At 31.5% G+C, this 26,671-nt stretch overlaps 3 protein-coding genes and 1 non-coding gene across 11 annotated transcripts in view; 1 reads left to right on the top strand and 3 right to left on the bottom strand.

Annotated features, from left to right (window-relative positions):
* Nucleotides 1-231: 231 nt before the first annotated feature.
* Nucleotides 232-1,952, bottom strand: LOC107066298 (uncharacterized). 3 transcript variants are annotated; one of them, XM_015320794.2, is made up of 3 exons: nt 1,814-1,952; nt 1,351-1,715; nt 232-1,275 (listed from the first exon to the last, which is right to left on the bottom strand). In XM_015320794.2, the coding sequence occupies exons 2-3, from the start codon at nt 1,663-1,665 to the stop codon at nt 1,000-1,002; spliced, it is 591 nt and encodes a 196-aa protein (XP_015176280.1). In that variant the 5' UTR covers nt 1,666-1,715; nt 1,814-1,952; the 3' UTR covers nt 232-999. The 3 variants fall into 3 exon arrangements, with proteins under 3 accessions (XP_015176280.1, XP_015176281.1, XP_015176279.1); XM_015320795.2 differs by having other exon boundaries at nt 1,351-1,512; nt 1,814-1,929; XM_015320793.2 differs by having other exon boundaries at nt 1,351-1,881.
* Nucleotides 1,953-2,149: 197 nt separating this feature from the next.
* Nucleotides 2,150-4,101, top strand: HDAC3 (histone deacetylase 3). Its single transcript, XM_015320780.2, has one exon. The coding sequence runs from the start codon at nt 2,522-2,524 to the stop codon at nt 3,821-3,823; it is 1,302 nt and encodes a 433-aa protein (XP_015176266.1). The 5' UTR covers nt 2,150-2,521; the 3' UTR covers nt 3,824-4,101.
* Nucleotides 4,102-4,407: 306 nt separating this feature from the next.
* Nucleotides 4,408-26,671, bottom strand: part of LOC107066293 (uncharacterized) — a 29,911-nt gene continuing 7,647 nt past the window's right edge. For 4 of the 6 annotated variants that reach the window (XM_089175339.1, XM_089175338.1, XM_089175340.1 and 1 more), the window contains 11 exons: nt 23,048-23,254; nt 13,341-13,740; nt 11,376-11,744; nt 11,086-11,298; nt 10,541-10,996; nt 10,014-10,449; nt 7,590-9,773; nt 6,896-7,102; nt 6,642-6,815; nt 5,510-5,895; nt 4,408-5,346 (listed from right to left, as the gene is read on the bottom strand). In XM_089175339.1, coding sequence (XP_089031465.1) covers nt 5,257-5,346; nt 5,510-5,895; nt 6,642-6,815; nt 6,896-7,102; nt 7,590-9,773; nt 10,014-10,449; nt 10,541-10,996; nt 11,086-11,298; nt 11,376-11,744; nt 13,341-13,740; nt 23,048-23,254 — 5,122 coding nt within the window. In that variant the 3' untranslated portion in view covers nt 4,408-5,256. Of the gene's footprint in view, nt 5,347-5,509; nt 5,896-6,641; nt 6,816-6,895; nt 7,103-7,589; nt 9,774-10,013; nt 10,450-10,540; nt 10,997-11,085; nt 11,299-11,375; nt 11,745-12,153; nt 12,293-13,340; nt 13,741-23,047; nt 23,255-26,671 lie in introns of those variants that run through there. The other 2 variants (XM_015320774.2, XM_015320775.2) reach the window with 2 other exon arrangements.
* TRNAC-GCA (transfer RNA cysteine (anticodon GCA)) lies at nt 26,249-26,320 on the bottom strand. Its single transcript has one exon. It is a non-coding gene; the product is annotated as a tRNA-Cys (tRNA).

Genomic DNA, 26,671 nt, shown 5'->3' with positions numbered 1-26,671 from the left:
TAATAAAACTGATCGATCGATTCCCTTGTTGTTAAATATTATAATTTATAATTGTGTTTATTTCCTTTTTACTTTAAGAATACTTCTTCTAACAGCCGCATTTCCGGATTTCTGGAATTTGTCGGTACTACGTCATCAAAATTACACGTGCACTTTTTGATTTTCGTCAAATAATGCAACGAAATATATTTTTAATCCTTATACATGTGTTTCTTAGAAAAAAAAAGAAAATTTATTTACGTTTCAATAGAATTTTATTTTCAATTATTTATTTAAATGAATCCCTATTGTAATGATAAGTAGTGTGTTCTATATTTATACATAAAACATTTGTATTTAGTTGCATAGAGTAGTGCTCTCACAAATACAGATTGATTGTGATCTTTTTCCACGTGATTTTATATAAACTGTTATATTATATTACAGTGATTAAATAAATTTGTTTGTTTTTGTTTTGTTTTTCTATAAAATGTAAATAATAATAATAATAATAATAATAATATGTTGGTGGTGATATTAAAAACAAACGATTAATTATTCTTACCTTTTGAAAATGATATGTCTTTCGAATAATCTAATTTTAAGGAAATTTTGATCAATGTGGTTGGTGGTTGGTATTTTAATTAAACAGATTATAATCTATTATTTCTCTTTTTTTTATCTCACATTGCAAGCGTAATCATTATATAAATACATATAAAAAAGTTATAAATATTCATCTAAAATATCTAAGAATGAAATTGATGAGAAGTAAATAATGAACATGTGTTTTTAAATATTATTTAAACAATATTAATTACCATTATATAAAATGATTATTAGCATGATGATAAAATAGATAAATAGCTGCGTCATCATTCATTGGAATGGAAATAAATATAGTGCTTAGTTGTACTAAACGTGCGTTTTTGTTTTTTGTTTTTTTGTTTTTTTGACATATTTCTTTCTTAATGGCAAGAAATTGTTAAAACATGATTGCCCTTTAAAGAAAATAATTCTTTATCTCAGTACAGAAAATCCTCTTGCTCTTACAAAACGGAATGGTCTGCATTGTATTTGACGTGAATGATTTTCTGGTGTTTCTGGTACCGTTGTTACGTCATTCTCTTTATTCCAACCACGTTTAGGAGATTCTATACCAAAAGGACTATATAATTTAGTTGGAGTACGTCCTAATAATTGGCGAGAACGTGACTGAGGTGTTTGCGTTTTATAATTTCCAGGAGATTGTTGTTCTTCCAATCTTTGACGTCTTCGCGTTGAGCTTCGAAATTTCTGTATGATAGGAAATCAATAAAATAAATATATAATAAATATTACAACAAATATATAATTAAATATGCAACTAACCTGTGAAATAGTACCAAACGTTGTTCTAACAGTTGATATGGTTTTGGATAATCTTTCAGCACCATTTCGTAATGCTCGTCTAGAATCAGCAGACACATTTCCAAGACTCAAATTATTCCAACCACGTTCAGTAACATCTTTCTCTTTTGTTGACGAAGTTTTCTGTTTGGAAGACTCATTAGATTTTTCTTTATCAAAACGATCTTGAAGACGTTGTCTAAAGTTTTTAGAAGTACGTATCAATTCTGGTGAATTTCGTACACTTAATACTTCACGATGGAACGTGAACGAGACGCTACGAGAATCAGGACGCATTGCAATGGTATTTTTAAATTATCTTAACCTGACGATATTCTTTTTGTAATCTAATTAAAAATTAGATTGTTTTAATATTAAATCAAAGTATTATTTCACTTATGATTTTATTAACATATGTAGCTGTCACGACGTATAGTTTAAATACCTGCATTATCTCTTTGAAGTGAAGCGTCGTCGGAGCTCGTTGCTAACCGTTGCTACTGACAAAACATCGATAGATGTTGACTATGTATTTATATCTCGATACAACTCTCGCATATCTCGATACTACGAAATAAATCATTTACATTAACCTATATCTTTTTAACTTTGTTTTCAGTTTATATAGTACTTTATATTGACCTACTTTTATTTCTTGATATATTTATTTATTCGATTATTAAATGTATATTTTCATAATTAACAAAATTTCATATTGAATTTCCCGCTTTCTCGAATAATTTATAATCAGTTCTTGTAGATGGCGTTTTTGCATTTCTCTTTCTTTATCATCTCAATAGAGACATTTTCATAGTTATTTACATTTGTGATTGCAATAACAAAATGCATAGAAATTTATAAATATAACGAATATTTAAAAACAACAAAGTGTTAAATTTTATTTTGACTATTTATTTTAGTGATATTAGTAATGTATTGTATTTTTAACTTAAAATTCGGTTCAATACCAAACAACGTAATACGTGTCAGAGTGAATAAAAAGCGGATGAATAATGAACATTTGGAATGGAATTGGAATTTTTAATTAAATAAAAATATTTTGATATTTTTCTTATCATATTAACACGTGAAAAATAACAAAAGTCTGATAAGAGCTGATCAAATAATAAAAAATAAAGTATATAATCTCAAAATGAGTTATAATCAGAAAGTGTCATATTTTTACAATCCGGATGTTGGAAATTTTCATTATGGTCCCGGACACCCAATGAAACCTCATAGACTGTCTGTCATTCATAGTTTAGTTCTTAATTATGGTTTACATAAAAAAATGCAAATATACCGTCCCTATCGTGCAAGCACTCATGACATGTGTCGGTTCCATTCAGACGAATATGTAGAATTCTTACAAAGAGTTACACCTCAAAATTTACAAGGATATACGAAATATCTCAGTCACTTTAATGTAGGAGATGATTGTCCTGTTTTCGAAGGACTATTTGATTTCTGTTCTATGTATACTGGAGCATCTTTGGAAGGTGCCACTAAATTAAATAACAATTGTTGTGACATAGCAATCAATTGGAGTGGAGGTTTGCACCATGCTAAAAAATTTGAAGCCTCAGGCTTTTGTTACATAAATGATATTGTAATAGCTATTTTAGAATTATTAAAATATCATGCCAGAGTATTATACATAGATATTGACGTTCATCATGGTGATGGTGTTCAAGAAGCATTTTATCTTACTGACAGAGTCATGACAGTTTCCTTTCACAAATATGGAAATCATTTCTTTCCTGGAACAGGAGACATGTATGAGATAGGAGCAGAAAGTGGCAGATATTATTCTGTAAATGTACCATTGAAGGAGGGTATAGACGATACATCTTATGTACAAGTATTTAAACCTGTAATCTCACATGTCATGGAATTCTTTCAACCAACTGCAATTGTATTACAATGTGGTGCGGATTCTTTAGCAAACGATAGACTAGGATGTTTCAGTTTAAGTACTAAAGGTCATGGAGAATGCGTGAAATTTGTCAGAGACTTGCATGTACCTTTACTTACTGTTGGTGGGGGTGGTTATACTCTTCGTAATGTAGCACGTTGTTGGACATATGAAACATCTTTACTTGTTGATGAACAAATCAGCAATGAATTACCTTATACCGAATATTTAGAATACTTTGCACCAGATTTTACATTACATCCCGAAGTTGTTACAAGACAGGATAATGCAAATAGTAAACAATATTTAGAAGCAATAACAAGACATGTTTATGACAATTTAAAAATGATACAACATTCACCAAGTGTTCAAATGCAAGATGTACCATGTGATGCATTACCACCAGAAGAAGAAAGACAACCAGAGCCTGATCCAGATTCTAGACAAAATGCACAAGACACTGATAAAATAATAGAACCAGCTAATGAATATTATTCTGGTGATAAAGATCAAGACAAAATGGATGTGAGTGAAACATGATGAAAAATAAAAGAAATCTGATTTTCTCTGTGATGATGAATGAACAAAAATGACGACAAATTCAATTCTTATGTCTTACAATGAATGTACTATAAAACAAAGTCAATTGTAACAACTGATAAAAAAAAAAAACTACAGATAATAATATACTGTAATATAATTACATATTATCTCATTGTAAATAATTATTTTTTCATTATACAATCTGATACACTTATTTTTTTAATTATCTAACGACTGTACTATAAAAACATTAAATTATATATATATATATCTTTTTTTATCCAAACGAATGTTATTTCTTTCAAGTAACAAATAACATTTGATGAAATTAAAATGGAGACAAAAAATATAGTTGTTGTTTTTTTTTTGCTTTTTTAAATATCCATATATCAGGCAAGTTTATTGTTTTATATCAGACAGCATATTATCTATATTATTATTACTATTATTATTATTATTATAACAACGACGACAAGGACGATATTTAATATTAGCGCTAATGATAAGAACAATAACGATAACGTCTGTATCTCTGTATCGAGGCTATCTTCCTATATCACAGAGAACTTAGCCTTTAATCATTTCTTCTTTTTCTTTTTTTAATCCTATCTCATTCAGTAAAATAGAACATAAACAATCTCTTCTAATAATATGCTGCTTGCTTTGTTTCATAGTGGACTACTAAACATGACTAATGCAATAAATTAGATATCTTAAATTAAGGCGCTTAGTTCTGTACACATCGTTCGTAAATTTACAAAAGTATTTCGAAAAATAATCCAAGTACAAAAATACAGTATGAGGAACGCAAATACTTGACATTTATTATTTGCAAATATGTAAGACTCTACTATGTAAACATGTATTTTCGCATTTGCAATGCATAACGTGTTGCAATGCATATAACATAGTTCTGCCAAGAAGACACTGCAAAGCACAGTTTATATATTTATTATAGAAGGTCGTGAAGTTTGCATTTTTAATTATATATATATATATATATATTATATATATAATTTTTCCTTTTATATATTTATATATAAAAGGTATTTGTTTTATATACTTTCGTTAGATTTAAATATCCATATTTCTTGGTTTTTAACTATACATAGTATATGTATGCGTACACATGTGTAAATAAGTTTTTCAGTCTCATGATAAAAAGCAATTCCATTTGGTGTGTATGTATAGTCTTCCATCGAATTCTCTGTATGATTTAATAAGATCCTTTCACATAAAGCTATATATACAGTGTAATTAGGCAGTGCTCTAATCCAGCAATAATGAAAAATTCGTATAAAATTGTATCTTGCAGAATTTAGTTGTTGACTAGATGCCGTTGTTCTTGATCACTCAAATAAATGTAAGAGGATTCGATGGAAAAAGATGATGATACAGCTTGATGATGATATCTTTGATAATGACCACGATTACGTTTCAAAATGTTTATAAATACTAGTCACATATGTCATGACTTGTTGCCAATCAGGTCGTTCCAGTTGACACATTTCTCCTATGTTCTGTGAAGAGAAATAAGATTTATAATTATTATTATTATTGTCAGCAATAAATATTCTTAATTTATTCATATTCTTATACATTTCTCCTTTTATCATTTCATTGATTATAAAAAACTGATGGATTTTTTATTTCTTTTTTCTTTTTTTTTTTTTTTCAACTTACCAAAGTAGTTGGTATGCCAACGCTTTCAGCTGCAGAGAATGCGATGGAAAAGTTTTTTCTTTTTTCGGCAGGCGTTAAAGTATCATACGGTACTTTATATGGTAGATAAGAATGAAGAATAGCACAAAGAGCTAAGCCATCATTCCAAGAGCTGCTAAAATTAGTTATATCGATATTTCGATAGCCTAATGTTTTGTTTTGACACCACTTAAGTAATGCATTTCTCTTTGAACCTCCATTCTTGATTAAACCGCATAATGGATCTTTACGTTCTGACAAATCTGCCACACTATTTCGACGAACAAAATCAATAGCCTTGACATTTAGTGCAGCAGAATCCAAAAGTTCACCAGGACTTAAAACCACAGGTACTGCTGATTTTGTTTCTGTTTTAAGGAATTGGAAGATAATATATATGCTTGAATAAATGTCAATTTATACAAACTTTATTTGTTACATATATAATGTGAAGCTATTTTTATCTTATGTGTAGTTTGTGTATATATATATATATATAAGCAGTCAAAAGTTGATGAAATTAATAGAATGCAGTGTATAATGATGATTCCGATGAGATAACAATATTTTCTACATTCAAAATTACCAGTAGAAAAAATGACAGGAAATGACAAATATAAATGATGAATAATCAATTAATCAATCAATCAATCAAATCAAATCAAATCACCTTTATTTATATGAAAAAGAAAATGTGAATGATAAACATGCAATTATGTGAGATATATTTTAAGCGCTGAAGAAAATGAGATTATGAGTGTTTCTTCTTTTCCTTTTATTTATTTATTTTTTTTTTAAATTAAAGATTATCCCCTTTGTAGCTTAAATTACATATAAATAAAGCCAAATAATACTCAATGAAATTAAAAATTTACAGCTTAAAGGTTCACCTCTTCGAAATTGATTTTACTGATATATATATTAATAATAAAAACAAACAAAATTGTCTACATATTAAATATCTAAATGCATGAATACTGAAAAATAAATAAAATAATAGGATCTAAAGAAGCATAAATATTAGATATATATATATATATAAATAATAGAAGCAGTTTGATGAATTAAAAAAGCAACTTGTGTCCATTATACTTGAAGTTATATGGTAAATTACCTGATAATGGTTTCCTATTAATAGCCGTCTGTGTTTTATTATTATTTGGTGAATTTGATGTACAAATTAAATTGTTTATCTGTTGTTGATCTCTTAAGGGAGATTTCAGTGTCATTATATCATTTGTTCCAATGGAATTCAAAGATGACGTTGAACTGCTGCGGCTCCCAGGTCCTAATATACAAAATAGATGAAAATAAACAATGTATATATTAGAATAATAGAGTAATAATGAAAGAACAAATAAAGCATACCAGCTTTAGCTTGTTTTGTTGCATTTTCAATACTTTCTATTAAACATTTAACAGATAATCTGGAATCTTGGCGCGAAATATTAGCCTTTCGTACACTTGTTAATACACACTGTTGTGTAGTTTCTGTTGGTGTACTTGCTGGCCTTGATGATGGTGGTGGTGGTGGCTGTTGTACAACTTTTTGATTTGCTGAAAAATCGACCCGATCTATTCAAAAATATTTCCCAATTATAACAACATTTTTTTTTTTCGTATTTTCAAATTTTAATTCAACAAAAACAAAAAGCAACAAGCAAAACAAATAATATGTATGAAATAAAAGCGCAAATAATAGGAAAACAAAATTGTTTGTGAGTGAGAAAGAAATAAATAAATGAATGTACATTATTATAATAAATCCCAAAAGACACCTAAAAGAATTTCATTTTTAAAGGAATACTTAATAACATAAAGCAAATAAGTTTAAAAAAAGAAAAAAAACCACAAGAAGCTAACAACAATAAGTGGATCAAGAAGGATTAAACATGTATGTAGTCATTTGAAAACCTATAAACACATTTGGGGCTAGCATATAATAAAGATATGAAATTTTCTGTATTCATGGCTAGCTTATAATAAACGAAGGACAAACAATGGGGTCGAGTTTTGCAGTACAAGCAATCAATCATTGTTCCACACTATAGTAGCGACTTACGGTCGCAAGTTTTTCCTATTAGTGAACGTCGACCAGCTCTCAGTTCCACATCTTCAATGATAGTCTCAAATTTGTCTCTCAAGGATGATGTACGACCTATCATTCGATCCTTGCTTAGCAAGGAAAAATTACTATCATTTTGTGATACATCTGGTACAATACTCGTACTATAATTGCCACCGTTTGTTGTTGATGATGTTTTTCTAACATGACTGTTACTACTAACTTGTATCTTTTTATCTTCTATTATATCGTAATCCGTTTGTAAATTCATTCGTAAAAATTTTAAACGTTTCAAACGATTAGCTTCGCATAGAGCTAAATATCTGTCACTTTGTAAATCATTGTTGTATTTGGATATATCTTTAAATGATTTCTTTAACATTCTAGTAGGAGAATATTGTTCGGATGTTTGATGAGTGTTGTCTCTTAAAGTATAAGATGAATTTCTACTTGATGTGTATGATGATGGTGTCATTGAATGCATCGTCGTATTGCAAATAGAAGATATAGGAATATGTTTCATAGATGATACAGCAGATGGATAAGAATTACGTTTTTCTAAATAATTATGTTTTGGATATTGAAAAGATTTCGATTTGTTAAATTCATACATTGATTTTCCTGTACTCTTTCTTCGACAATTCAAAGAATCTACATTTTTGAATTGATCTTTTTCTAAATGAAATTTAGTTGAAATATTATTTGAACTGTAATTGTTATCTTTATTCTTGCTGGTAATCGTAGTTGTTTGAAATTTTGTTTCAATATTCCTTTGTCTGTAAATTGATGCATGTGTATTATTCGTATCATACGTTGAACGATAATCAGATTTAACAGGAGATTTGTCACTGCTATCATTGGTAGAAATATTATTTTGTTTTTCATCGTTTAAATTAGATTGATTTTCCTTGGTATTTTCTACTTTATTTTCTGTTTTATTTTTCACTTCGTAATCAATTATTGGAAGAGATTCGTAACTTCTATGAGTCTGTATATTGTCATCATTGTTATGAGTTATTTTATAGATATCAAGATTATCTAATGAATTAGAAAAATTCTTATGTCGCAAATAATTGTTCCGATTCAATTTTGGTCTATATTGTATATTATCCAAAAGTGAATCAACTATTTCGCTACTAGGTTTAGATTCAAATTTTTTTAAAAATAATCGTTTCTTTTTATCAGTCAAATTAACAATTTCTTCCATTGAATTATTTTCTTTCGTAAGTTCATACGACGAGTTGTTTTCTTTATTATCCAACGTAAGAATATCTTTGGTAACAGTTTCTTCACATATCATCGATGAATCTTTCGTAGAAGATTTTTCACAAGAAATTATTTCTGAGATTGCATTTGAATCAGTTTCATTGTTAAGTATTTTCTTTGTAGTACTATTTTGCAATAATTTGCTCATCTCAGGATCAACTTCAAATTTGAGATCATCCATTGAAGTATCAATGTCGGAATATACATAATTTTTAGGTACGAAAAATTGACTGTTAGAAATATTAATGCCATATGAATTTTGATCATTAGTTTGAATTCCTTTAATACTATTTAATAGAGAGCTTTTAGAAGTTATATTTTTATACATGCTAAGTGATCTAGGAATATAAAGTTTACGATGATTATTCTCATTTTCTAAAGTCTTTTCTATATCCATATTCGTACTATTATTTATCTCCGAATATAGTTCTTCTCTCTCCTGTATATTTATAGGTTTTTTAGTAGATAATTTTTCATTAATATTTTCTTCCTTTGTTGAATCTACATTCTTACTTTCGAGTACACTTAGTCCAGTATTTCTATCAGGACTTTTAGTTTTGATGGGAGAAGCTGGACAAAATTCAATCTCTTTACCAGACATTAATTTTTCGTCAACATTAATAACTTCTTTGACAGAACACGGACTGCCTAAATCTGTTTCATCTTTACGTAACTTTGTAATATTTTCATCCTTTGTTGTTGTATCGATAGGAGTAAGTTCGATATGTTTATTTATTAACTTGTATGAATTATCTTTGATGATTTTTTGAACAAAATTATTAGGTGGCATGTGTCTTCTTATCTCGTAAGGACGTTTTGTAATGGTACGTCCACGTTTCAATATTATACTAGTCGGTTTTCGTTTACTTCTGCTAGTAGTATCAAATATTTTATTGTTGGACACTGTGGTATTGCCTAATAGTGTGTAGACATTAAAAAAAAAAAAAAAAGAAAAAAAAAAGAGAGAAGAAGCAATAAATTAATAACACATCATTTATATAACTTCTGATTATGTAAAGGAATAAAATAATTTTGTCCTTGTAAGAATTATCGTTTAGTGAATATATATCCAAATCCAATTTGAGGAGAGAATAATTTTACATCTTACATTGAAATACTTATATTTGTTGAAGAATTAAAAGGTACTAATCTTACCTTTATTGAGTTTATCTAGTTGAGCCTCTAATGATCTTAATTTATCTCTTTGCGTTTTGTTTTCCAGTACCACACGTTCTAATTCACTTTGGGCCTCAGTTTTGAAGTCATTAGCAACTCTAACTGTCATAAGTAAATCCGTCTGGAATTGTTCCCACTCAGCACTTTCTTCTTGTCTCAATTTACGTTCCTCAGCTAAAGCACGTTCCAACTCGTACTGATGAGTCTGTGCCTCGCGTTCTCTTCTTTGTGCTTCACTAAGAGCAGCCTTCAATTCTCTTTTATCTTCTAGATGTCGTTGACATTGTGTTTGTAATTCTGCTAAAGAGTCTCTTACTAATTGTAATTCTGTACTAACAGAAAGTCGTTCATCTTTTAATTGATTTAATCTATATTCCAAGTCGTCAATAGCTGATTTAGCATTATTTCGAGCAACCTGTAAATTTTATATTTACGATATATAATATTATTCATATTGTATTATTTATTAAAGCTAATATTTATACAATACTAAAATCAAATCATACCTTGTATTCTTCTTGAAGCTGAGAATATTGATCCCTAAGACGATCATGATCACAATGTGAACGTGCTAGTTGTTCTTGCAAAGCTGCTGCTTGTGTTTCTAATGTATCCTTTTCACGTCTAGCAGCATCTAATAATTCGTCAGCTTCACTTTTATTCTCTACTTGTCTTGATTGCTCTAATTCTTCTATCTTAGCTCTGGCATTATCCAACAAGGTAGCTAATCTGCTTATTTCTATGCTTCTGTTTGCACCCTCTTGACGTGCTTCTGCTAATTCTACATCTAATTGTTTACGTTCTATATTGACTGTTTCTATAGTTGATTCAAGCAAATTGACACATTTTCTTAATCTCTCAGCTTCAGTGGCATTCGCGTCGGCAGTTGTTCTTAAATTTTTCAATTCTGATGTTAATTCTTCTTGTTTTTGAAGCAAAGCCTCTCGTTCTTCTTGAGCACTCTAACATATAAAAAAAATACAATGATAACATATTGATAAATGATTAATTTTATGATTGTATACATTGATTATGATGTATGTATATTTACTTTTAACAAGTCGACTAATTTTTGTTCCCTTTCTGTGTTATAACCCTTAGAAGATTCTTGAGGTTGTTCTTCTCTTAACAAAAGTCCTTGTAATGTATCAACTTTAGATCTTGAATCTTCAAGTTTTTCTGTTTGTCGACATAATGATTCCAAAAGAACACCCTTTTCTTCTGTTAATCTTTCATTATCAGCTTGTAACTCGGTCAATTGAGCCTATAAACAAATGAACGTTTAATATACTGTTTCATCAATGAAATATCATTTTGAAAATGACTGATTATACAACATACCTGTAAATCGCTCAATTCTTGAATAGTTGCCTGTAGCTCTTCATTAGTTGAATAATGCGTTTCTTCCATTTGTAGTATTCTGTCTTGAAGACAAGCCACTGAAACTTCTGATATAGAGCTAGAGGAATGTTTATCCCAATCCGGAGTCGTGCATTGCGCATTATCTTGTGATATATTTGCATTTGGCGTACAGCTATCATCTTGAGGTATAGCAATCGAAGCTGGTGCAGAATTATGAAGCCTTGATGCATCTAATAGCAACTGTTGCTTCTCTGAATCAGATAACGGAGAATGAGCTACATTCCTAAGACGGGCGCGAAGAGCTTCATTCTCTTCTGTAAGACGATCTAACTCCAGACTATGCTGCTCCTGTAAATCAACACATATTCATGTTAAACAAAAGATGAATATTTCTATTAAATATTGTAACAATTTGTAATAAGTTTGTACATCTTTATTTGGAATTTATACAAAACATTGTGGATTTAATTGAAACCATTAGTAAAAGGAAATCACTAATAACATTCAAACAAAATACTGATTGTTGATAGTAATGTTTTGATTGGAAATCATTATAAAAATGGATTCAAATGAAGAGTAAATAAATAGGAATGTTCATTTAATTTCTTATAATAATAGTAAGGATAACTGTCAATCTTGCAGGTTAGGTTCCATGCATTATAATATATCTTCTTCTTCCTGAATGTTGATCGATTAGATAATCAATGAAAGATGGAAAGCATGTTAATGTATAATTGAAAATGATTGTTTATATTACCGACGGTGCGGAAAAGCAACGTTTTTTCATATCGTTCTCCGTGATACTCGTTTAGAAACTTTTTCACTACGTAAACATCCCCGCATTTTACGCCCTCTGCTTGCTTGTCTTCTATTAAGCCCACTTTCTCACTATCCGTTATTTCAACGGACCGTTAAAACTATCGTGGTGGTATCCGTTGGGAATAAAAATGTGCGAAAGTTTACACACGCAATTCTAAGAGATTCCTCAATGGTTAATCGTATTGCATTAAACAACTGATTTCAAAATTGTATTGTTAATTAAATCTACTTAATGTAACTTTGTTTGCAATGAAGTTTCATTCATTCATTATTTTTAAATGCCGGCCAAATTTCAAAAAGTTAGGGTGGGAGATGGTTAAATATGTAAAATGAACAATATTTGAATATGTTAAACGTTAGAGTCACCCTAATAAAATCATTTTCAATCTTATGATATAATTTATTGATTTTTGTAATGACCCAATAAGACAGAGTCTTCAGAAACTTTTATAGACCAAGACCTACTTTTGAAAAGAGTCATTTTTTGAGACTCATGCTTCAGGAATTTCAATAATAAATATTTAAGCGCCAGGGGCTGCGTCAGGGTTGCGTCAGGGTTACTTTTACAAGATTAGTTCGTTCTGGTCATATTCCAATTATATTTTGACACATCACCGTGTCATACAGAAATATCTTGGATATTTGAAACTTTGGTCCATTCTATAATTAAGTATTCTACAAAATTCTCAAATTTATGTGACTTATATTTACGGATAATAATAACGTTTTTTATAACGTATTTATTTCGCATTTTTCATTGATTATTAATATGCAGATCGATCCTATCATTTGTAATGATGTAACAACATTTTAATCTTATACATTCAACTCGTGATCTTTAACGATCAGGTATACGTATATATCTGGGTACACCTTGTATGTTTTCCTTGTAAGGTCGGCGACGTTATGCAAGGGGAGGGGAGTACGAGGAAGGAAAATAAAAGGAAGGAGAAACGAAGACCACGTGAGGAAATTTCGTGATCCACGTGATCATCATATATCTATGGTCAGGAGACTTTAAAAAATATCCTAATTTTATTCCAATTGAATCTTCAAACCTAGATCATTAATTACTTTCAAATGAATAATCTTTTAAATATGAGATATAAGAGAAATTTCTTTTACCTTGAGAGAGTCGAGTTCAATTATGAGCTCGCGTAGAGATTGAGCGTCATTAGATGCTTCTGTTAATTCAGCCTCAAGCCGGGCACGATCCTTTCGTAAGACCTCGATCTCCCGTTCCAGCTCCTGCATCCTGGACCCCTTAGCGGGTCCTTTGTGATGCTGTTGCTGGTTCTTCGCGTTGCTTTTGGGAACTTCTTTACCGATTGAACTCCAGTTTTCTGTCGATAAATTCTCAGTTTTTGTTTCAAGCGAGGAGGCGCTCGGGGCCTGACGCAGGGGGACCTGTTGCTGTTGTGGTTGTTGTTGTTGTTGTGTGCCCTGCGTTGATTGCTGCTGCTGCTGCTGCTGTTGCTGCTGCTGCTGCTGTTGTTGCTGCTGCTGCTGCTGGCTTTGCTGTCCTCTGCGAAACAGCGATTTGAACTTCATCATGGTCGACTACTATATGCGCTCTCGATTCTCAAGTTCTTTTTCGAAAAATGAAGACACATTATTTTCAACGACCCTGAGAGAGGACCTTTGTTGTTCCCCCCTCCCCTACACTCCCCCACTCCTTTCAAGTAAGGATGACGCACAGGGGCCTGAAATATTTACAGGTTCTTTACACTTTTACTTTTCACGCTTAATACGTTTTCTTTATTGTTCCTATTGTTTCTTTCCGCGTAAAGCACGGTGTTTTGTGATCACTTGTTGATTCTTGGTCAAACAACTGACCTGGCCGATGATGATGTAGATAACCACTCAAGGATAATATTAAATAATTTTTGATGGGAATGCAATCTCAACGTTAATATCATCGCTAAAGATGGAATGTTTTTCTTTTTTTGTTGTTGTTGTGTTGTCGAGATGTTACCGAGTGACACGAATTGTTCTCGAGGTTTAGATTGTTATCCTTTTTTTTAAATATGGAAAAATAGAGTGGGTTATTATAATGATAGTAACACAACCCAGTAGTTGTAGTCGACACGATCACAGACGACGTTACACGAGGCTGAGGATCGCCTCTCGCATCGCGTGCCACGAGCCAAGAGAAGAATTCGAAGATTCGTGCTCAAGGCACGACCTCGAGCCACTTTTTTTTCCCAAAGAGAAAGATACTTTTCAACAGTTTTATATAGATATATATATATGTGTGTTCTATATTATTGTCTATTTATTTATCGTCCTTGTAAAACCCACACTATTCACTATTTAGACAAATGTTCACAGGACAATGACTATTTTTAAAAGGTCCATGGTCGGTCGTTGCATTGCCCTGTCGTCATCGACAACGAGTACCACTTGTTGCACGCGTAACAACAGCCTCGCGATCCACCGAACGTCTCCGCGATAGTTCCAAGTGAATGCAAACGCATTCTCAAACACCTTTCTTTCTATCTATGAATATCTAATCTAACGCAAAACAAAATCATCCTTTCGATTGGTGAGAGAGTCTCTTCGTATGAGAATTAGGATGATTGAAAAAAAAAAAGAAACTATAATTAACAAAGTTCTTCACTTCTTTCTCTCCTTTTTACAGATTTACTTATCCGTATTTAATCGGAGACTGTTTTTACCTCTCAGAAAGAGAACAACAACAAAAAAAGAATCGCGTGATGCAAGAAGACAGAATAAGGAAAAAAAAATGAACAGAAAAGATTACAACAGACACACACCGATCGACGGTGCATCGGGCACTGAGCAGAACTCAGCGGCCCTGCCCCCACCATTGCTTTCTTTATCCCTACCCGGTGTTATATACCATCAGAGTGGGCTCGTTTCTACGGACCCGAGCGGGGCCGAAGGGCCACGGACTTGAAAAATGGGCTCGGTGCTCTCTTCTTGCCTATCGCACGAAAGGGATCTTTCTCTGTCTTTTTTTTATTATTTATTTATTTATTTCTTCTTCTTCTTCTTCTTCTTTGACTCGATAACGATTCGTCCAGGAAGAAATGTCAACGATCTCTAGGTTTGTTTTTTATTTTCTCTCTTTGGTCATCTTGATTATTTCAAATAATCCTTATCATTTGTATTAGCTGGGGAACATGAAATGATAACGCATCGTAATGCAAGATGATAAAAGCTCGTTGAGATAAGGAAAAATCTTTCTCGAGGATATAACCCTGCTGGTTAGTACTCGTCAGGTACACCGGATTTGATTGGAAAGCGTTCGGAATTGCCTTTACGGGAAATGCATTCTCCACGAATAAACTGAACAAGTTGAGTTGAGTCGAATCGTGTCGTGTCGTGTTGGATTCTGGTTTTTATTACAAGAGAGAGAGAGAGAGAGAGAGAGCGTGCTCCTGTCCTTTAGATCTTTCTCCGATAAAATGATTTTATTCGTTCGACAAAAATACTGTGCCTGTTAAATTATTCGAGCTTCGTAGAGAGCCTTGTCGTTGTCACCTACTTTTTTGAGTGAGATTCGAGTTTGCAAACGTTGCTGCTTATTTCATTGATAAATGTGGATTATTTTCATCTTGAAATTTAGATAATTTATCAATTGTACTCTTCTCTGTCATGATTATCTATGAAATTTATTGAAATGATCTAAACTATGTTTTAAACGATACCAAGTACCCAATTTTTTGACTCACATCAGACGATTACACGATCGTCGATGTCGATCCAATCCTCTCTTGATCTTCGAGGGTGGGAGTTAATTGGCCCGAATTGGTGGGGTAAAGATGATTCGCGTTGGGAACGGGTACGTATATACTTACATGTATATATATATATATATATATATAAAAGTATATAAATTGTACGTGAGGATAGTTTGGTGTTCCGGAACGAAGGGAAAGGGAAGCAGAAACAGCAGCTTAAAGGAGGCCACGGAATCCGCAGACGTCTTACCGTCGACCAGTTTTCTCATACGGTCGACATATGGCATATACATGCTATCTATCTATGTATGTATGTATATGTATGTATGTATGAACGGCAATGCTGTCCCGAAAAGAACTTCAAGATGCGTTGGCTTTCGAACGAACACGATGACGATGCGAAATGAGTTTCAGACCTGAATTAGCTTCGCTTTTCTTCTGGTGCGCGCATTTTAAATTCTATGCTTTCCCGTTTAAATATTTTTCAAGAAACAAAGATACCATCTGTACACATATACATATACTAACTAACACCCTAAGTTTACCCTCATTTCAAATTAAACCCTTTGGAGAGGTAGGATCTACTATAATCTTATGTGTAAGTATGTGTTATATTGTGAATATAGGATATTGTATTTACGGTGAACTCTCTTTCTTTTTCTTTTCTTTCTATTGGTCTGTCTGTCTGTCTCTCTTTCTCTTTCTACGGTCACGTAGAAACGCAGGTAGAAATTGCACGTGCAAACGCCAAACCTGTCCAGAGTCGTAGGAACTGGTAAAGCTGTCTTATGAGTTTTTCTGTCGAACTCGCCGGAAATACGACACTTCAACGATGGCGAATGCAAGGCCCGCCATTATTATCGTCCTGTTGCTACTCGTCATCAAAGATACGTGTTTAGATAAACAATAAATCCATATAGGATTATATATATGTATATCTATCTATGTATTATACCATATATCAACGACGTATGTATATATATATATATTAAGTATAGGTGATATTACGTACATGCAAACACGTATATGGTATATCAGTCGTGTGGTAAGTCTATTCGACACCGCAAAAAAATGTGTCAACGTTAGACGTGCATAAAAGCGAGTCGTCCATTCGCAAGATTCGCTATGAAACGATCTCCTCGATGCGAATGGTGTCAACTTTCCTCTTACGTCCAAGACTCCTTCTTCTTCTTCTTCTTGTTTCTTTTTTTAATTATTTATTTTCTATTCGAGATACTTCATCAAAATGAAATTATTTAAACTAATGACAGACGGAGTGGTGGGGAATGATGAGTTCACATATATCGATGAGACAAATAATAAAAAAGGGAAAATATTCATGGAAATGTTGTTATCGTATTCTGATTCAGAGATTCTCTATTGACAATTCTCTTATCATTCCTCTTCGTTTGAATCGTTGCATTGATACATACAATAATCATTATTATTTATATCTTCATTGATAGTCAACGTGCTGTGCGTCATACAAATATCTTCGTGACCGATTGATTGTACGATTGTACGATGCAGGTGGTACATTTTAAAACGAAACCTTCTTGTTAAATCACATTCCTTTGTTTTCAAGAATTATAGTAGTAATTGGAGAATTATTTCCTTTTTCAAATGTTTTTTTTTTTTGTTAAATGAAAAATTCTAATGAGAAACGTTGACCATAATTTTGGTTTTGATTTTACAGACGTGATTTTTTTCTACAACGTATATAACAAAATGAATGAGACCATAGTGAAAACATCAGATGATCTTTTTGATTACTTTCAGATGTGTGTACGTATTATACGAGAAAGAAAATAAAATAATGTTCTTCTTCTCTGTTTTACTCAATCCTTATCTTCTCCCTTGAAAAATATTTTTGCTCTTTGGTTTATGTATATTATTCCTTCTATGTAAAAAAAAAAAAAAATAAATAAAAGAATTTGAAAAAAGAATATTTACGTTAAATGTGATAATTCGATATGAATCATCGTATTATAAATAATCGTTCGAACAAAAATTATTAGATTTATCAATATAACCGCCGCATGTATATTATTTATCAAGTTTACTTTTAGGAAAAATAATCTCACGTAGAATTACATGGAGAATTTTTATCCCATAGGAATAAAATAATCATTTCATTGTTTTCTATCTGCAGTGTTTCCATTGCAAGAAGGGAATATAACCACCACCTTATCTTCTCGAAAGAAAAAGAAGAAAAAAAATGGAATAGAAAAGGTAAACAGATATCGTTTTTTTTTTTATCGCGATCGTATAAAAAAAAAAAACGTTTCAAATTTATACCAATGATGACGTAATTTTTTGTCAATAAAAAAGGTAGGTAATTCGTATTTTACTGATAAGAAATAATATCTCGAGTGAAAAAGTAAGCATCCAAAATTCGCATTTTTATCATTTGATATTATTTTATGATAAATACTTTTGTCTTTTTTTTTTTTTTTTTTTTTTTACAAATATCACCAATAGAATTCAATACAAGTGTGATGGTAGATATTTCAAAGAAAACGAAGATAATGGCCTCATGGTGCTTACTTTGCGAATGATATTTAGCAAGGAAGGAATATAAGTATGCTTAGAAACTAAGTTGGTGGATATAAATAGGCGTTTTGTAGGTAGCACGTGTGTAAACATTAAAATTGTCCTCTTCTTCTTCTTCTTCTACTTCTTCTACTTCTTCTTCATATTTAAGTTCTTTTTTTTCTCTTTTTTTTTTTTCTGTCAGTAGGAAAATAGCCGAGTTTTTGGTTCTACTTGCGAAACCTTTTTCGGTTCTTCTATAAAAAAAATTACTCTAAACCAAGCAATTTTCAGTTAAAAATATGAAACATTTAAGCAATCCAACTAATGGTGAACAGATCTGACAATAATATATTGAATTGTTCGAAAAGTAATTTCATTTTTTCCTGACACAATAAATGCATGAATTGATGCAAAGTGGCAAATAACAACACGTGAAATCGTTAAAAGTTTAAATTTATCAAATTCAACTATTTATGCTAACTTGAAAGGTCTAGGTTTAATTTTGAAACAAAAATTGTCTTCTTCATTTTTACAAAAGAAAATATGCTAAGTTAGAATTATTTCGAAATTATTAGTGGACAAACATATTGTGACACACTGAATTTATATATATATATATAGAATTTAATTAATTAATTAATTAATTAATATATAGAATTAAATAATATAAAATTAAATATATAGAATTAAATTATATATTGAATTTTATTAATTATTTTTGTTTCATCAGTTTCACACGGTTTCTTTCGTTTGACAATTTTCAAATCACCCTGATTCTAAAGAAGTTTTAACTTCAAAAAAAAACAAAAAATATTTTTAGAAATTACGTATCAAGTGAAAAAGAAAAAAAACTTTAAAGAGAGAATATCTTTATCATCGTAAAATGAAAGAGCGTATTTCAAGAGTGGTCACGTTTCACATAAACACAGTTGGGAGGATATTAAAATGCATAAACGTTTCATTTTTCGTTGATAATTCAAGTTGAACTTCTAGGAGAAATGACAAGCGATAACACGAAGATCAAATTCAACGAAGCTACATTTTTTCTCTCTGTCTCTCTCTCTCTCTTTCTCTGTGTGTGTGTGTATGTTCTTTATTTCTCTTTCTGTTTTATTTGGGGTAGAGGGGAAGAGACTCGTTTCTTTCCTCTCGACAAGAGAAGTCAATTGCCCTTGCCCTTTTTTCTTCTTTGAGAACCTTTCCTCTTACAATTAGAGAGAACTTTGTCAGCGTGCGGAGAGTTCCACGTTATAGTTGACGAGCATTTAACCATGACGAACGTTTGGTTTCTCCGTTGACGCTCTATTAACTTTAGAGTAGTGTTGAAATAAGGAAGCACACAGTCCAGAAATGTCTTCACATTGTGAAACGCAAGAAGAAAAACAAAAAGATGACAACTCTGACACGATAAATGTGTGTGTTTGTGTGTGTTGTTATAAAAAATTATCGATACTTTATTTTTTTCTATTTCGATTTTCCTAATAGATATAAGAAAAATATTATCGAGATATTCTCTTAAATGGAACACAGAACTTATAATAAATAATAATTCTATTATTCAATTTCGAAATATTGAGCAACAAATAACACCTTTTCGACAATAATAACCACATCATTATTAACAATAACAATAATAATTTCAATTTATAATTTTATTATTCATTAATTAAATAATGATATGTTATACTTGTAGAGGTATGCTAATCAAATAGAAAAATAAAAAGAAACGAAACGAAAAATAGACATGCATATAAATAAGAAATTTAGTACGTAACACACATGTATGATTTATAATAATCGTTCATTATTAATTATGTAGATTTTCCCGTTATAGGAAGGTGAGACGTGTCTGTATATATAAATGGAAAATTAGGCACATAATATATGCATGATGGGATGATAGTAATCGTTAGTTATTGCTTATGTACTTTATGAATTTGATTTTTATCCCATTAGGAAAATGAGAGTTCTATCTACCGGTTTAGAATACAGTGCTCATTGACTTTTGATTCACTGGGTATGTAGGTCGTTCGCATCGTCCAAGTGGCACTCTTATTGTTAGAGTGGGTCGTCGTGGGTCTGTCGAGTATGGTGGCCACTTAAAACTCTACTCTCTTGTTGTGTTTTAAAGAAACGTCATGGTCGACTTAACGTACTCCCTTTTATTTCCTTGTGCAAACTGAATAAAAGGATTAGATTTAACTGAGTAATGAGAGAAGAAGTGGACGTTATTGGACCAATGGGAGGAACGACGATTAACCAATGATCACAAATTAGCTGCTATTATTTTCTATTAAATTGATACGTGATTTCTTTCATTAAACCAACAACATTTATTTATTTTCAAAGAAAACCAAGCTTCGAGATAGACGTGAATATATCGAAACAATTGAATTGTAATACAGTGCCATCTATTGAAAGAACCTTACAGAACCTAGATAATCTCTCTAAATAAAAATCTTTCAATTAGTAATAAAACATTGTGCTATGTGCTAAGTTGGAAAAATACACGCGTGAAATCAAATAAATTTCATGAAAATAAGTTGAAGTAATTTCGAAATTATTAGTGGACAAACATATTGTGATACTAAATTTTTATATTTAGAATTTTATTAATTAATTAATTAAATAATATAGAATTAAATTATAAAATTGAATTTTATTAATTAATTAATTATTTTGGTTTCATCGGTTTCACGGTTTCTTCCGTTTCACGTTCCTTTCGTTTGACGATTTTCAACTCACACCCCGATTCTAAAGAAATTTTCACATTAAAAATGAACAATAAATTGATTAATTTTCTATATAGTTAAATAAACGCATGCATTCGTAATCGACTTGAGAAACAAGCACGCAGAAATGAACGTTTAGAATATTCCATCGGCGTCTCTGGTGAATTTACTAGAAGAGAGGTGTGGGATGCTTGTGGAATGCGATTCCTTAGGATTTCATCAGACGCTTGACTCTTTTTTTTTCCATCTTTTTTTTTTTCCATCTTTTTTTTTCTTTTTCCTTCGGTAGGCTCTTACGAACGTCGTCGAAAGATATTTACAGCCTCCGCAGCCGCCGCTTGCTTTCATCGTGTGCTCGTTTTCTCCCGAAGAAATCGCGAAATTCAACTATTCTTATATCTTTATATACTGTATGTATGTATTGTACATATATTGTGTGTACATACACCCTCGAAATACGATGAACGGCTTTGATTCTGTTAGGGGAGTTCTTGTTCCACGAATGCAGTAAGAAAGAAAGAAAGAAAGAAAGAAAGAAAGAAAAAGAGAGACTACGAGAGAGAGATCGAAACCTGTTCGTGTCTCGAGCAACAGACAGTTTCTTTCATCCCTCTGTTACTTCAGTTATCATCATTGCTACTTTTTCTCGCCCACCCCCCACACCAACCCACCTCCCGAGTAGTGACTGGAGTCAAACGATGCATCTTTACTAACTTTCAGAGATACTTATCACTGTGTTGTTGCTTTGTATCTTCTTCACTCGTATTCATCTAACGTATGAAAAGGTTCGATGTTGAACATTGAACTTGACAGACTTGTCAAGTATGATTTGACTTATCGAATTTTTAATTTACATTATAAAAACGTCAACCCTATAAAATTATTTAGGAACATTACTACTATCCCACTGGTTTTACTATTATTTTTAGTATCACTCCAAAAGAGTAGAAGAACATTTGACGAAGATAGATACAAGGAAGTAAAATATGATTGGTTGAAGAAAAAAAAAGCAAATAAAAATCTCTTAGATCTTAGATGATAGAATGGATATAGATCGTATTATCGATCTCGTATTGAACAGTGTTCAGAGAAGTAGTTAGAGGAGAAAAGGGTACCCAGAGAGCATCGTTGGTTCAAGCTGCGTCTTGCAGGAGACGGTCGGGGGATATACTACGCTTAATACCGTTTATATACACTGTGTGCCATCGAGAAATCGTGGGGAAAGGAGTCAGCATGCGAGTACGAGGTCAGTGAACTCACGCAAAGCGCCGATGAACATACTTGAACGAGTACGAGTACGAGTACGAGTACGAATACGCGCGCGAGTAGTTACTCGTACACCCAACCTTTTCTAGTTTTCTTTTTACCATGTCCTCTCTTTATTTCTCTTTTTTATTTCGAACAAAACACCAAGCAGTATCGCCCATATCGAATAAATTTATCATATGTTTATGCATTATGTAAATATAATATATTACATTTATATTTATTGAAATTAATTTGAACCCTTTGAACTCGTACGTAACATCGGAAAGAGATGATCGAAATAATTCATGAATCGTTCGTTGAATATTTTGTATAAAATAAAAAATAATGAATATTTGATAGTTACGTGTAAAAAAAAAAAAAAAGAAAAAGCAAGAACATTGGTTAAGTTCAAAAGGTGCAATGAGATATTTCTAAATTTTCAAATGAATGGCGTCAAATTTAAATACCCAATTTACCTTCTTGACAACACGTTCTCTGTTTCATCGTGTAATTGTTAATGAATAATTAATAATATAAGTCATTTAAATTCATTCGAAAAAGGAGGAGGAGGGGGCGGGGGTGGGGGAGGAGGAGAAGGGAAACAACTCACTTTAACAGTTCAACCGATTTCGTCCTCGGCGACTTTTGAGGAGTCTTCGTCGTCGTCCTCGTCGTAGTCGTTGTAGTTGTCGTTGTCTTCGTCGGTGTTCGTTCGACTTTTCTCCCAGGCGGCCTTTTCGCGCTGAAAAGCAACGACACCGCGTCCTTTCTTCCTTTTCCAACTCCAGACGGCGGCGGCCTTGGCTCGAGCTTCGACCTGAAATTCAGAATAGAATCTTAAACTCGTGCTACTCTATTTCTTTCTCTGTCTCTCACTCTCTTACTCACTCCCTTCCCTTCCCCTTTTCTGCCCTTCCATTCCCTTTTTCATACTTTTTTTATTTTATTTTATTTTTCTTTATTTACTTCTTTTCGTGCGAAAGTGGAACGCCAACCGACGACGCCGAGATGAACGCCAGCCTTGTTAAAACCCACACGCAAGAAGAAAACGTATCTTTCTATATATATATATATAATTCGTGTGTTTTTTTTTTAACTTTTACATTTATTTCTAAACGTATATTTCGTTAGATCTGTCAAAACATTTTAATCAGATATTTTTCAATGTTAATTTATTTCTGTTCTTTCGAATTATGTCTCAATAAACAACAAAATGAATAAAATGAATAGAGGACAGAAGATAGTCGACGGATTTCAAAATTGATATTTTTAGATGTCATTTTCTAACGTTGATTGGAGTTCTTTTTATTCTAATTATCATATTTCGTAAATGTGTTTAAAATGGTAAGACGGTTAAACTCTCATTTTCATTTTATGCATAAAACGCGGAATCTTTAAAGAAGGATCTCATTCATCGAAAGGAAGTGGAACAAACGTGCGATGGGGTTATCCTACGCAACATGCTGTTACGCGTTCGTCTAACGAACGATTATGTAAGATTGCAAGACGTGTAGGACGTAGGTGCATGATTTAACACGTTCTCCTGTGAACAATAAAAGATGCTTTGTGTTTTTTAACATTTGCTGTTGTTTCACGAGAAGAAACTTATTTTATTATAATATGTTTATCAAACTAATCTTTGAATAAGTAAAGGCATTTATTTAGAAAAGTTGCAATACTGCATTTCCCAAACTATTGTTTTACAAAAAAAAAAAAAATAAATAAATAAATTTGTTACATCATCCTACTGTACATTATTTTAAATAATATGAACACATGGTATGAATCAATCGAAATTAATTTATGCGTGCAAAGTGTCTATTTGTTTTATAGATGAGTTACGTAATAGTAAAAGTGGTGGATGTATTTGAAAAATGAATATATGGCAAATAATGAAGCCGTTGAAACGTCGACACTGTAAATTACGATTACATAACTGGATCATAAATCTTGTTCCTTGGAAACGTTCTATTTCAAATGGGATTCATAAATTTTCAAACTTTATCAAATCTTTCAAAATGTCTATTTGGTTCTACGAACTTGTTAGAGCTACCGTCAAATCGATAAGCCGAGTGTAGTTGCAAGAGAGTCTTTCAAATCATAAATTTAGAATATCTCTTTGTACACTGTGTATATACATACTACTAAAATGTTAAAACAATTCAACTAATCATATAGATAACAAAACTAGGTCTTACAAAGGTAAAGTTAATTATAAATGTACAGGGTGAGTAAACTCAAAGTTTTCTAAGTGATTTATTCAAATGAAATTATTTGTGTCGAAATTTCATAGACTTCTAATTTAACTATCTGAATAATAAAATAAACATACGATGAATGATTGATTTTGAAATGACTTATGAACTTTGTGCGTATTCTTTTATCTTTTAAGTAAATTTCAAAAGATGTATAAATAAAGTAATATCCTGGGAGATTAAATTAGAAAAGTTCATTGAACCTTAATCGATTTGTCGAGTAACAATAAGTATTTTAAGATTGACTGTATATATTTTACATAATTTTTCATAAAATATAATAATGTCATCATCCATTTTATCGTATTTAAAACTTACAATAAGATAAGAAAAATGCATTATAAAATATCGATTGATCTATTTATACTTGTGGTAACTATAATGATTATCATCAGTTTGATTTTCATATGAAATAGATATAAGAAGAAGAAAAAAAAGGCATTAGTCCTTTTGACATTAATAAATAATACAAACAAAGTTCACTAACAAGATTCAATTTCCGTGTGATCCAGGCTTTTAACTAGGTGATAATAAAAGACTCGTTTGGAGATGAACGATCTTCTTTCAAGTCTAACACGCGGTTTCGTCGAGTAGAAGAAAAGTTAGAAGAAGAAGAGAGAGTAGAAAAGAGGAGAATGAAAAGGTAAAAGAGAGAAAGAAAGAGACTAGATTCGACGAGTTTAGCGTATCGACCACTAGTTTAGTATACGTTGAGGAACGACGAGTTGATGAGGTCAGTTCGATCGCTGACCGCTGGTCAATGACCTCGTCTCCTCTCTCTCTCTCTCTCTCTCTCTCTCTTCGTCTATCTTTTTTTTTCTTATTTTTATTTTGTATTTTTTTTATTTATTTATTTCTTTGACACGTTGACTGGTGCTCTACTTTTCAAAATTGATCATCAGCAACACATTCTTTTTTTTTCTTTTTCTTTTGTAGACAGTGAATTTATATCAGATCTTTTTAAAACCAAATGATATTCTAATCTGCTTGTAAAATAAAAAAAGAGAGAATGAAGGAGGATTATTAATTATTAATCGTTTTTTTATAGTATCGTTAAATATATGAATCTTATGTAATACCAAGTCCATTGGAAATATTCCTCTTTCATATTTTATTACGTTTATTATCATCGTCAGCATGTCGTTGAAGTCTCCGAGAGAATTGGTTTTTACGAGAGAACACTGTCAACTACTCTTCTCGGTTATAACGATTTAATTATAACAATTATGACTCGTGGTCCCCTGTTTCTCAGCTAGTCGTTCGTCCTTGTCTGACGCTCGTTGGTGAACGTAATAGTGTCGTAAGCCGTGACGTCACTTATCTCCGTCTCTCGTAACCGAGTTTAATTTATAACTCGATATATATATATATGTATACCTATACATATGTTTATAGATGTATGGTATACACTGTCATCATAGGACAGTCGTGAAATACACCGCGTTCACGTGTTATTACATTTTACCTGTTTATGTTTTCATTTTTATCGATTATATCAAAATATATAGAAGCGTCACTTTTAACAAAATAAAATAAATAATAAAAAAAAAAATTCAAGGGGACACCCGGGTTTGAACCGGGGACCTCTCGATCTGCAGTCGAATGCTCTACCACTGAGCTATATCCCCACTTGAAAGATTCGTGCTGCGAACGCTACATATGCGACAACCGCATATATGTATATTATATTATATTATTGTGTAACACTTTTACATTATAATTAGGGTCAAGAAAAAGGGTTAGAAACTACATTATTCAAATGATATTATTATTCTTTCTATTTGGAAGAAAACTTTAGTTAGTTAGGAGTATGCTCGACAAGTTTTATCGTTAGTTAAAGAAAATGTATTTATATTATGTATAAAATCTTATTGTTATCTGGTGTTTATAACAAGGGTTGTAAAAATTACATTTCAAATTTACCCGCCTGCGCAGAATATGTTGAGCACGCACAAGCGGCAAAGACAATTTTTCTGTCT

Source organism: Polistes dominula, unplaced genomic scaffold (genome assembly GCF_049000335.1).
Source record: "Polistes dominula isolate Pdom_NZ unplaced genomic scaffold, Pdom_raw_medaka contig_82, whole genome shotgun sequence".
In the NCBI taxonomy this organism is placed as follows: domain Eukaryota; kingdom Metazoa; phylum Arthropoda; class Insecta; order Hymenoptera; family Vespidae; genus Polistes; species Polistes dominula.
This window is presented reverse-complemented; position numbering and strand designations above follow the sequence as displayed.

Coding starts and splice junctions, on each gene's coding strand:
- HDAC3 (XM_015320780.2), top strand. CDS start 2,522: ATGAGTTATAATCAGAAAGTGTCATATTTTTACAATCCGGATGTTGGA.
- LOC107066298 (XM_015320794.2), bottom strand. CDS start 1,665: ATGCGTCCTGATTCTCGTAGCGTCTCGTTCACGTTCCATCGTGAAGTA. Junction 1,276..1,350: donor CGTTTGGTACTATTTCACAG/GTTAGTTGCATA, acceptor CCTATCATACAG/AAATTTCGAAGCTCAACGCG.